Source organism: Panicum virgatum, chromosome 2K (genome assembly GCF_016808335.1).
Source record: "Panicum virgatum strain AP13 chromosome 2K, P.virgatum_v5, whole genome shotgun sequence".
NCBI lineage: Eukaryota > Viridiplantae > Streptophyta > Magnoliopsida > Poales > Poaceae > Panicum > Panicum virgatum.
This window is the reverse complement of record NC_053137.1, coordinates 52,607,196-52,620,055: the sequence shown is the minus strand read 5'-3', so window position 1 is coordinate 52,620,055 and position 12,860 is coordinate 52,607,196. Positions and strand designations below refer to the sequence as shown.

The following is a 12,860-nucleotide window of genomic DNA, read 5'->3' as shown; positions in this document are numbered from 1 at the left end:
TCCTCGCCCCTTGCCATGCATTCTCTATATTCTTTTTCCAAATAACGGAGCACTGCCCTATGAAAAGCACTAGTTTTTTTGGACCGACGACCTACTCGAGTTGTGCCCTTCTCTCCAGAAGGACAACGATCACCCCCACCGGCGCTACTCCCTCCAGCTGCTGAAGCCATATTTTACTGAAAAATACCTTTATTTTCCACAAAATTATAAATTCTTACCATTACAATGCAAATATTATTTACTATTACAATTACAATGATCAGATTAATAACTCTTGCAAATAACAATGAAATCATATAAAAAAGACGAAATGTATAATTAATTGAAAGAAATCTCTATAACTTCTAATTACTTTGACACCCTTCAGTTCCAGGAGTACACTCTTTTCAATATCCAGAAACCTTCTAGAAGAAAAAAAAACATTTATTTCTGAAAATGTATATGTCAGTAAACTCAACCCTGCGGTGATGACACTGCCTTTCGGGGGGACACGGTGCGGTACAAGGATGTCACCAATCGACCAGTCGCAGCACCAACATTTACGATTAATAGGCACACCACTTGGCACAGGCAGCGTGCTCGTTGATATGCTCTCAGTACAACAATGGACATGCTGACTGTGTCAAATGCTGTCTTCTTATCAATTGGAAGTGCTGGTGATGCGACCAACCGATTCGCGACGTCCTTATAGCGCATCGTGTATCCCCGAAAGGTAGTGCCATCACTGTTGGATGGAGATTAACGACGTATACTTGTTTCGAAATAAAGATTTTTTTAGCTTCTAGATGGTTTCAATGTGAGCCTGAATAAATACATCACTAGAGTGTCAAAATAATCCATTCATAATACAAAAAATTCTAATATACTCATTTCATTAATTCATTCATGAATACAAAAATCAACTATCCACAATATGGTCATATATACAAGTACATCACATGAAGTGTCTACACTCATTCTAAAAATTTCTACTATCCACATAGTCATCTAAATCTAAAAGAAAATCACACCTACATATGCAATCTAAATGTCCAAGAAATGAGCTAGCTACACATTTTCTCTATTTCTAAAGCATGAAATGAGCTATACAAGCCAAGGAAGAAGAGAAAAACAAGCTCCAAACCTTTAGCGCCGATGGATGGATGGGGAATCAAAGATCTTCACAAATGTGGTGAAGAAATGAGCAAGAACTATTCTCTCCCGAGCCAAGAACAGCAAGAACAAGTGAGCTGAATGGCTCGGGTGGAGGAAGAGGGAAGGGGATAAGTGGGCCAAGGAGCTTTGTCCTTTTGTCCCGGTTGGTGCCACCAACCGGGACAAAAGGCTGCGCGGCTTCAATAATTTGTCTACAGAGGCACTAAAGACTTTTATCTCGAGTTCTTGACTGACTGCAGGCTTCAATAATTCAGCTAGTGTAAAAACGCACAGGTCAAAGAAAATAGCTGGCAAGAAAAAGACCTGCATGCTGCCTCCAAAACAAACAAGGGAACAGCTCAAAATGCATGTGTGTATATGCAAACTTTTTGAAAATAGGTGTATATGCAAACTGACCTTAGTTTTGTTTTTTTATGTTATTTGCATTGGCCACTATTTAATTGGTGATGTATTTCTAGTACGCTATTTGCACAACTCGTCTCACTTTCTCACTGTTTCTCTCAGAGCATCTTCTTCTACACTTCAGTTCCAGTTGGACAAAAGAAGCGTTCCAACTCCCAACGTCCCATGCCAAAATTAAAGGATGCCAAACTTTTGTCACCGATGCAGGGCCCTAAACGCAAATGTGTATCGCCGGCCGGCACTATAAAAGCAGAACCTACCTCAGATGCTACTACACAGTGCATGACCAAAACAAAGGTCCAGAACGCCTGTCCATTTTCCACTTCAGGAGTTTATCAGGTATTCAGGTAGGCCGTGACCACCACCACTGTGAGTGGTGGGTGCAATGGACGACCTCCTCTCCCCGTGCTCCTCCTTCTCCCCGCCCTCGCCGCCGTCCTTCTTCTCCTACTCCGGCCACCCGATCATCGCGTTCACCTCCTGCGAGGTCCCCGAGCAATGGCTGCTCGGCGACGTCGTCGTGGCCAAGAACGAGGCTGGCTACGACGACGTGGACGATCTGTGGCCCGTGGGGAGCACCCTCTTGCCGGATTCCGAGCTCTCCGTGCAGCCGCCGCCGCCTCAGCCGCCGCCGCCTCCTCAGCCGCCGCCGCCGCCGCAGCAGGAGCAGGAGCCGAGCGCCACGGTCCCGGCGGCGGCGCAGCGGCCGGGGAAGCGGCGGGGCCGGAAGCCCGGGCCCCGCCCCGAGGCCCCCACCGTGAGCCACGTCGAGGCCGAGCGGCAGCGCCGGGAGAAGCTGAACCGCCGGTTCTGCGACCTCCGGGCCGCCGTGCCCACCGTGTCGCGCATGGACAAGGCCTCCCTCCTCGCCGACGCCGCCGCCTACATCGCGGAGCTCCGCGCCCGCGTCGCTCGGCTCGAGGCCGAGGCCAGGCGGGCCGCCGCCGCGAGGTGGGAGCCCGTCGTCGCGGCCTCCCGCGGCGGCGCCCCCCCGGGAGGAGCGCCGCCCGGCCGCGGCGACGAGGCGGTGGAGGTGAGGATGCTTGGGCCCGACGCGGCCTCGGTGCGCGCCACGAGCGCGGCCCCGCACGCGTCCGCGCGGCTGATGGGCGCGCTCCGCTCCCTGGAGCTGCACGTCCAGCACGCCTGCGTCACCCGCGTGCACGGCCTGACCGTGCAGGACGTCGTCGTCGACGTGCCCGCCCAGCTTCAGGACGACGACGGCCTCCGCGCCGCGCTGGTCCAGGTGCTGCAGGAGCAGGACAGCGGCTAGCCACAGCTCGAGACCACCGCGGAGCCCATCGACCTACTAGCTCCGATCCTTCCCCGTCCGTACTGTCACATCGTCAGTTCTCGCGTTGCGTAAGAGCAGCGCTAAAATGGAGCGGATCAAGGTAGGTATGTAACACTGATGATGATGATTAATAAGAGGGTGAAACACGATGGAAAGTATCCGGATTGCGTGGACGTCGTCTCAGCCTGTTCCATGGAATAAAAAGTGTTTGCTGCTCAAGGGCCTTGGATCCTCCAGCATCATCTGACGATCCATCAAAAAATGGTGATGCCGAATAACGATTGGCCAAGGTGTACGTACGACGTGTGGCAACCGTGCCGTGTGTAGTAGTAGCAGCAGCAGCAGCAGCAGTAGTACTCTGCTTATTATAGTGTGTATGTGTTGCTAAATTATATATTATGGATTTGCACTGCTTATGAAACCTGAGTGATTAATTTGTTGGCTAGAGCTATATATCCAGACTTTTTTTTTCTTCGACTCCGGTGAGATTATTGCACTCCCTCTCTTCCATTTGTGGCGAGATCGAGCCTCTCTGATGGTTGGATTAGGGGAGGGTGTTGTTTCAGGGGCTAGTTTAGAGGATCGGGATTGGGACTTGGAAGCTTTAGAGCAAAGACTGTTGTGAAACTAAGATTGGGAATTCGGACCATGCATATATACTAGATCTACACCAAACATTTCACTCTAACAGCTCTTCAATACTTCTTCTACCGTATACGTACCTGCAGTCTTCTCCTTCCTCAAGCCATGGCCATATGGCTGGCACCCGATCAAGCAGGACACGCTTCATCTCCTCAGCTCCCCAGGGACTTTGTTGTGCCACCCACAACTCAGCTTTCTTTGTACTTGTTTAGGCGGCATTTAGGCCTAGCAACCAGTAACCACAGTAATTTCCAGGTCTTGAGCCAGCTTACTAATCATTGCCTAATTTCCTCGGAGGCAGTACTTCATTTCTTCGGCCACCAGGACTTTGCTTTGTATTCTTTTTTGGCGAAAGAAATGACTTATGAATATCCATTAATTATGATATGCTTTCTAGTCTTTGTAGAACTAGTAAGTGAGTCTATGACCTTAATTACTTTTTGATCTCCATATTCACGAACTTAGTTTACAGAACAAATAGATAAGTTGGGTGTTCCCCAGGCTACGGTTAGGCTACCCAGCCAAACCGGTGCGCTTCTTGGACATGCAAAACCAGCAAAAATGAGTTACATGTAAAGACTGTTTTTCCATGGTAACCTCCTTAGTCCTTAGGGAATATAAGTTCTTCATGAGGACTAATCCTGAGCTGCTATCCACGGAGGGATATCTTAATTTAAGAAAATATTTTTGGTGTAGACCGTATAATGTGTCACGTACAGGGATCATCTGCTGCACGGATTTTCTAGGAAACGAAGTCATATAGTAGGTGTGTAGGTATAAAGCCATGCCATCTTTTCCATGCTTGAATATGATGTTGAATCTGTTATAATTTGAAAATTTTCAAAAAGAGTTTTGCGAACAGTTAAATTTGTCCAGAGCGATGATAGCACGGCATCAGCATTTGATGCTGAACAAATACTTCCAAATGGAGGCGACTAATGAATGGTCACATCAGCAGGAGAATCAGTTACCATTTGTACGAATAGGTTTAGTTGTGTTGTTTGTCAATTGGAAGATGCTGATCTAGCAGGCACAATCAGGAAACTGAACCGTACGTTCAAAACCCATAATGCAAGTTTCCTTATCGGCCAACCATCAAGCAAGCACACGTTTTTCTTGCTTTTTTGAGTTTTCACGCCGTTTTCTTGGCGGTTCAGAGGTACCGACAGTGACATTGCTATATATCTGTCCTTCGTAGAATGCATTTGCCTGTAACAAATAAAATTGTCCACACCATATCGCGGCGACAATCTAACGTTCAATGGTTGCGCGCGGGGATGATTGACATTTGCAAGTCTTTGAGTTGAAATGATGAATTGTTGTGTGAAAGTTTACACGTACATAATTCTGGATGTGCATGATTATGATTATTATTTTTTGATAGTGATGCATGATTATTATTGAAACCAGTTATCACGTACTACAATATCGTCCGGAAGAAAAATAAATTAAACTAAAGCAATCTGGATGCGTGGTGTTTAGCTGCTCGTTCCCCTTTGCATGCATGATCTGCTAAAAGAAAGATGTTTGAGCCATCTCACAAAGCAGCAGTATCCTCACAGGAATATATGGGGCGATGTGTTTGCCATTGATCGCCATTAAACAGCAAGTGAATGTAGATCTCAGAGATTTCTTTCATGTGCTGATGATTGCAGCAGTGCCTTTTCTATCTATACTATAAGATCCAAAGAAATTGAAAGTCCCTTCCACCAAAAAATTACCCCCACCCTCTCACGGAGGGCCCACAAATCAGAAAGTTTTTCGTGGCTCCTGGCTCGACAGGATTGCCTATCGCGAAAACTACAGCTTTGGCGCTGTTTCTGCCGTCCGACCCTTTTTTTTCACCGCAAAACCTACCTGCGGCGACTTCCTCCGTAATTGCTTTGCTGGGCACATCGTCGACGTCCTGCCCCTCCTCCTTAACAGCATCTCCGGCAGTTTGTCAAATCGAGTTGCCATCTTTGATTTTTGACAAAAACGTTAAAAATACTCCTTTAACAGTTTGGCAAAAGACTTGACAATTTTTGGCAACTTGGGAAAAACCAGCCTCCGGCACATAAATATACGCGCGCGGCGCGGGGTTGGCATCGTGGTTTCTAGTCAAGTGGGAGGGTGAAAAAAGAAATAAATAACAGAGAAGGGTTCCTGATTTAAGTTTTCAAGAGGTGGAAGGATACAAATATAATTTTGTTTCTCTCTCAGGGTTCCTGATGTAAGTTAGATCTGGATTTGGCAAGTGAATTATGCCAAATTGTTGGAGATAAACTCTTTTTTTACTTAGCATATTTTTTTAAAAGTTGGCAAAACACAAAATATGCCAAGTAAAATATGACAAACTCTTGGAGATGCTCTAACCTCCGTAATTGCTGCCCTCCTCCTTGCCCTCAGTGATTATTTTTTTGTGATTGCTTTCCTCCGTGATTTTTGTCCACGGAGCTTCGGCCTCATCGTCGAGGACCCTCCGCCGCCCCTCCTCCTTGCCCACCGACGGAAAAAACGGAACCCCAGTGAGCTACTCTCCCTCCCTTGCCCTTTCCCCATGCTAATCCCTTGTGGAGCCGTCGGGAACGGCAGCGCCGCCAATTGCGCCGGCACCGCCCGGCCGCGCCACCCTGCGCCACCGCCGGTCGTCCTTGTCGACGGTAAAAACAGCGCGCCACACCGACGACCATGGCCCTGGATGGCCATAGCGTGGTCTGGGCTGGCCTGCACGAGCTCCCCTTGACCCTGGTTTCCGACCGCTACATGGTTGATGGCCCTTCTGTGATTGCAGGTCAGCTTCCTGGTTTGCTGCGTTTCCTCGATCGACGTGGTGGACAGGCGGCGGCCAGGCGTGTTCTGGTTCTGCTATGGATCGCCGGTGATGGATTATTGACGTCCATTATATGAAGTTTGGTGAACACTGCTTCGTTGCGCCAACAAAGAACCCGCCTGGCGGGGCGACGAGGCGGCCAGGCAGGTTTTGATTCTGTTCCCCGTCGATGGATAGTCGCCGGCCATTGTCTGATCTGACCAACACCCCTATCACTCCTCGTGGGGTCCGAAAATGATCAAGAACTGATGCTGGGTTGCATGATGGTCTGAACACAAACCCTGACGAACGAGGTAACTTGTTTCAGTCGTGTGTGATCGTCTTGTGTTTTCGTCAGTTCCATTCAGATATGTTCAGTGCCCTAACATAGAACCTGACTCAGGAGGTAACCTGTTCCGTTCGTGCGTTGTAGTTTGGTGTTTTCATTTGCTCATAATATGTGTTTCATCTGTGCCATACAGGATTGGCTTTTGGTGATGAAAACACTCCATGCCCGAATGAACGAACGAGGTCAAGTTCTGGGCAAAGATATGCTTCCATGTCTGAGGACAAAAGGGCCGCGCTTAACGCCAAGCCGCCGGGAGAACTACCATCGTAAGAAGGCTGAAGTCCTTGCGGCATCAGGTATCAATGTTACAATTTTGCTATGGCGTACGTGCACCAAAGGGATATTGATGTTGCTTACGTTTTTTGTAATGAGCAGATGCTTCACCCGTGGGTGTCGTTCCGTTATCTACTCCCATGACTGGACTGTCAGCGGTATATTTGAACCAGGGCGAAGTGACAAACGGTTAGTATTTGTTTTCTTGTGCAGAGCATTAATTATGGATATATTCCGTAAGTATAATATGCGCGTATGATGTCTATTTCGCGTTTGCATTGGAAAAGGTGTGCCGAGCATGCTCGCAACTGCTGAGAACAGTCCATTGATCAACTTAACCGGACTCTCTACGGTCTCTACTAATCATGCGCAAGATTCACCAACAAACAAAATCTTGACACCGAAAGGTTAGTTAATGGTTAGCTTGCTTCCAATAATTTCGGGTATACCATCCTATGTCTTCTGTGTCAATTGCATAATTTGTTCCATCTAACGATCCAGGCCAAGAGCGCTTGGAACGTAGGCGGCAACAATCACGGGACAGGTATTCGCTTATGGACGAACACCGTAAAGCAGCTATCAACGCCAGGAAGAGAGAAAACTACCATCATCGGCAGGCCGAGAGATCAGCACAAAAAAAATAATCCAATTGTTAATACCCCATGTCGTACCTCTGGACTAGGGTACCCCCTCTTGCTGTGTCAAGACTCGCGTAGTTATCCGTAACTACGCCCTAAGGAGCTGAGCAGCCGGACCCCTGGGGTCCGACTCCATCTCACCGGACCAACGGTCCCGGGCCCGCTTCCGCTCGGGGACGGGTCCGGTGTCACCATGTGTCCCAGAGGTGTTGCTGTGTCTAGGCGAGAGCCTCGTAGTTATCCTTGACTACGCGCTGACGGCCTGAGCAGCCGGAACCCCGCGGTCTGAAGCCCTTCTCACCCGGTCAGCGGCCCCAGACTCATTCCTTGCTAGGGAAGGGTCCGGTGACGCCGCGTGTCCCGGAGAAGGGAGCGCTTAGCCAAAACAGCCGGGGGGCCCGGACCTCCCACGGGGTCCCGGACCCCCGTATACTATCCGGACCCCTCAGCGGGGAGGGAACAGACACCCCGCCTTGGGGGGGTCCGAAGCCACCACGTGTCCGCAGGCGCAGGCACGCGCGCGGCCGCGCGGCTTCCTCGGAAAGACTCGCCCACCTACCGCATTCAATACGGGAGACGTAAGTGCGCTTTGCCACAGCAGAGCCCGAGACGACTTTTGTCAGGCTGCACTGTTGATCGCGCGTTACCAAGGCACACAGTACAGCCGCTAGCGCCACCCACGCCACGCATGTCAGTCTGCTACGCCAGTTGGACACGACGGCTCGCCTTCGCCCATCATGACGCCTACGCGGTAGACCCAACAGTCTACGCCGCAACCTACACTACCTCAATGGGCGCCTCGCCGACGGGACAGGTGAATCCACTCCTCGGTCAGAGAGTCCACAGGGCGATGAAACGTATCCGGGGAGAGATTCTCAACCACTGTAGCACCATTAATGCCTTCTGCGCAGTATACTATACATCCGCGTTGGACCCACCTGTCGGAGTCTCAACGCCTGTGTACGCGTCCCCTTGGCTATAAAAGGGAGACGCCCGTTAGACTTAGCTAAGGCCGAAGAAGTCCCGGCAGAGGCCAGTACCCAGCCTGGGCAGAGGATAGATTCATTTATATGCAAGAGCAATACAACTCACAGTAGATATAGGGTATTACGCTCCAGCGGCCCGAACCACTCTAAATCCTCGAGTGTTCTTGTGTTCTTGCTCTCTAGGTAGACCTGCCGAATCGCTTAGCGCTTCCCCGAATACTCACCCTCTGGGATTAGGCGGGTGCACTACGCCACCCGACTGTGGGTCTCCACAAACCACAACACCCCAGGTAAAAAAAATTAAGTGGAATACCGTACGATAAGATGGGGTTTTTAATTTCGTTTGCCCCTTGATCAGTGGTATACTTATTTGGTATGCGCTACTTTTTTAGATTCTGGAGTAATGGATGAAGAATCACCTCAAGGTCAGACAAGCAATTTTGGGGAACTAAACTCTGAGAATGATAAAAGGATAAGAGAGAGAGTCAGATACAACAACTTATCGCCTTTGGCCAAACAACATAGGATTTCCAAGATAGCTGAAGCTCGTGTGAACAGAAATAGGAATACTATTCATGAGGGTGAAGGTACATTAATCATGCCTTGGTTTATGTGGTCATACTTTTGTATGGCTGTAACTTTAAACACATGTTTGTTAAATGTCATCGCAGGTTTACATGAAACAGGGCAAAAACCTGCGTGACCCAGACATGTAATGTTCCAGTTACTAGAGGTATTGTGATTTGGAATTTTCTAAATTGTGTGTTGACGTATGTTAACCATTGTGATGTGTTGACTCCTGTTTATTGCTTGATAGCAGCTAGGAACAATGAACAATATAACCGTGTACATTTTGACTCTGGTATATGGGAGCCAGACAATCCGGATCAAACCAACGAAGGTAGCATAATAAGTTTGAAGACGGTGATGAATGGTACGCTGAATCTGAAAACAACCATTGACTTTAACTAATTTGTAAATGACAGAAGAAGATTTGGACTGCTTGGAGCCTGATGAGATATTCACGGAAGTTTGTGAAGATGATGATGCAAGGGTTCATCATCAAAAAGGTAACGGTCATCCTAATACCCCTGACAAGTTATGCATGCATGCAGAATTGATCAGGCATATATTTTCACAATGCATATGTTTTCAAATATTAATAGGATCAAAATCAAAATATTTGCAGATGTACCCTTCAGAACATTGAGGGATCCTAAGGTGGTAATGATGGAAAATGATCCATATGATCGAGTATACAAGGATCTGCCCTCGAAACATCTTGTTCTGAGAAAGGTGCCAATATGCGAGTATTGTGGTGCTATAAGGATTCCAAGTGAAGGACCCAGTTTTTGCTGCAGACAAGGAAAGGTTAATATAGTGAACACAAGCATACCTGATGAGCTGCGACTCTTGTTTACAGAGATGCGTTGTATTTTAGAAAGAATATTCGGTATTTCAACTCACATTTCTCTTTCACTAGCTTTGGAGCCACAGTTGATCAACGGGTTGCTACTGCTGCTGGTGAATATTTCTTCTCGATTCTTATTAGTGTTCATACTGCAAAAATTGAATTACTTCATATATTCTTAATTTAATATATTAATTGATAATTAGATGCTTTATGTGTATATATATACAGGTACTGGTATTTATATTTTCAAAGTGCACGGCCAGATTTATCACAGATTGGACCAGCTAAGTCCGGGAAGGAAAGAACCGCGCCATATGCAGTTGTACTTTTATGACACCGATGAGACCCTGACACAGCGTATCAAACGATCGCCCCATCTTGATGCAAATTTGATTAGTGCGATTCTACAAATCCTTGAGAACAATCCATATGTTCGTGTCTTCAGGAGTGTTGGACAAATGCAAAATTTGGATGAAATCAAAATTGAATTAAACACAAGTATTTATGTTGACCAAAGAAGATACAACACACCTTCTATGGAGCAGGTTGCGGCTATCTGGTAGGATGGATGAAAGCCCTTGTTTGGTTTTGGTAATTGAGTGACAACTTAGGTGGACTAATAAGTGTTTATGTTGAGATACACAGGAGATTAGTCCACACAAAGACACTAGTACGAGCAACATGTGCCATGGAGGAGAAATGGCTAAGGGTTAAAGCTATGCTCATATAGTGTGATCGAGGAGCTCATTGCATATGAGACATGACATGGAGTTATGTGACCAAAGTGGAGAAGATCAAGACAAAGCTTGGCATGATGGACCGGTTGCAATGGAGAAGGGCAAGTCAAGGCTTTGAAGCGAGGGACCGCAAGGCGGTGAAGCTTGGGCAAGATTTGGCGCCGATGGACCAAGGCAACGGTGAAGAGCGAGCAAGGTCAAGATCGATGGACCAAAGAGGTCATGTAATGATATGGAGTGGATCATATCATTCAAGGAAGATCAAGCCAAGTGTTGACTCATGAAGATGATCAAAAGGCTTGATGGAGTTTGGTGCTTGTGTGGCATCAACATTTGGGAAGATGAAATGGAATGCGCAAGGCAAAGGTATGACTTGTAGGGCATTTCATTTCACCGGTCAAAGGTTATGTAGAGAAGTGCATGACCGGATTTAGGATAGATGGCCGTACTATCAAGAGGGGCAAACTTGTTTGCATATCGGTCATCTAGTGCCACTTGAGCGATCTAACATTGTGATGTTGCTAGGATCGAGTGGCGTGGTGAGATCAAGTGAAAATCCCTTGAAAATGTTTGTGAAATGCTAACACACATGCACATGGTGTTGTTCACGTGGTGTTGTTGGCACATTTGCAAAGAAGAAAGAGTTGGAGTTGATGTTGATCAACTTTGGGAAGCAAGAAAGGTTTTTCTGTTATCTCCGGAAATTAGGTGGTCTCTTGGAGTGGAATACTGCTTTGATCCATTGTGTTTTGGATCAAGTATTCAGTTGGGTTGTGTAGCCCTCTGAATTAGCTTTCCATAGAGTCTAAGATCACCTAATTTGGACATCGGAGCTAAGAGTTATGGCCGTTTTACCGAGGTACATCTCTGCTGAAATTATACCTGCGGACGGTCCGCCCATGGGGGGCGGACGGTCCGCCGTTATCTCGGATGAGGTCTAACAGAGCCGTTTTTGGCTCTGTTGGTGGTCCAAAATGAACTGCGGACCGTCCGGTCCATGGGGGCGGACAGTCCGCCTTTAAAAGCTGAAACGGGCGCAGAAACTTGGTAGTTCTGTCTTGGGTGTCCAAAATGAACTGCGGACCGTCCGGTCCTTGGGGGCGGACGGTCCGCCTCCTACTGAAAATTGTGGGACAGAAACACTGCGGTTTCTGTGTGTGCTCACTTTTAGAACTACGGACGGTCCGCCCCTGGGGAGCGGACAGTCCGCCGGTCACTTCCAGATTTAGTCAGAGACGTTTGCAAATCGGTTGGTTCGAAGTTTTGAACCGCGGACAGTCCGCCCCAGGGGCGCGGACAGTCCGCCCGGGGCTCTAACGGTCGACTCTGACACATAATCATTGCAGTTCTAGCCGTTGGGTTTGAATGGCGGACAGTCCGGTTTTTGTGAGGCGGACAGTCCGCGAAAACTCTGTTTTCACGGGTTTTAAGTGTAACGGCTAGTTTGGGGCCTCCCTCTATAAATAGAGGGTGTGGCCGGCCATTTGAGAGGGCTGAGCACCTTGGGGACTTGGTATCCATGTGTGAGAGTGCTTGAGAGCCCTCTACTTACTCTAACTTGATAGTAATCATCCGATCGAGTGAGAGAGCGATTCTAGTGCGATTGCTTTGAGAGATTGCATCGAGTGGCACTAGGTGATCGTGTTGCAAGCCGGTGTGCTTGTTACTCTTGGAGGTTGCCACCTCCTAGACGGCTTGGTGGCAAGAGGCTCCGTTGAAGCCCGCAAGAAGATTGTGCGGTGCTCCGGAGAAGAGATTGTGAGGGGTATTGTGCTCACCCCGCGGGAGCCGCGAAGAGCAACTCTAGTTGAGCGAGACGTGAAGAGCAACAAGTGGTTCGGCCAGATCATGTGCTAGAGCTCGGTGTGAGCACTCCACGTGGGAGAGTGTGACTTGAGAGTCACCACTAGCAAGAGGATCGGCGGCAACCTTGGAGCTTGTCTCAACGGGGATTAGTTTGGTGGCAACCAAGTGAACCTCGGGATAAAAATCACCGTGTCAATCTTGTCTACTCTTCTCGGTGGTTTGCATTCTCCAAATCACAAGCGCTGTATTTACTTTCATATATATCTTGTGCTTGTGTAGTTGCTCTCTAGTAATTAGTTAGCTTGTGTAGCTTGCTAATCATCTTCTTGCTTGTGTAGCTAGAAGTAGAGATCCTATAGTAACTAGTTAGCTT

At 48.0% G+C, this 12,860-nt stretch overlaps 1 protein-coding gene across 1 annotated transcript; it reads left to right on the top strand.

The window, feature by feature from the left end:
• The first annotated feature begins 1,849 nt into the window (after positions 1-1,849).
• On the top strand, positions 1,850-3,325 carry LOC120696125 (transcription factor MYC2-like). Its single transcript, XM_039979271.1, has one exon. It carries the CDS (start codon positions 1,943-1,945, stop codon positions 2,828-2,830), a length of 888 nt encoding a protein of 295 aa, XP_039835205.1. The 5' UTR covers positions 1,850-1,942; the 3' UTR covers positions 2,831-3,325.
• The last annotated feature ends 9,535 nt before the right edge of the window (positions 3,326-12,860 follow it).

Bases quoted from the DNA above. Each gene is read 5' to 3' on its own strand.
- LOC120696125 (XM_039979271.1), top strand. From the start codon at position 1,943: ATGGACGACCTCCTCTCCCCGTGCTCCTCCTTCTCCCCGCCCTCGCCG.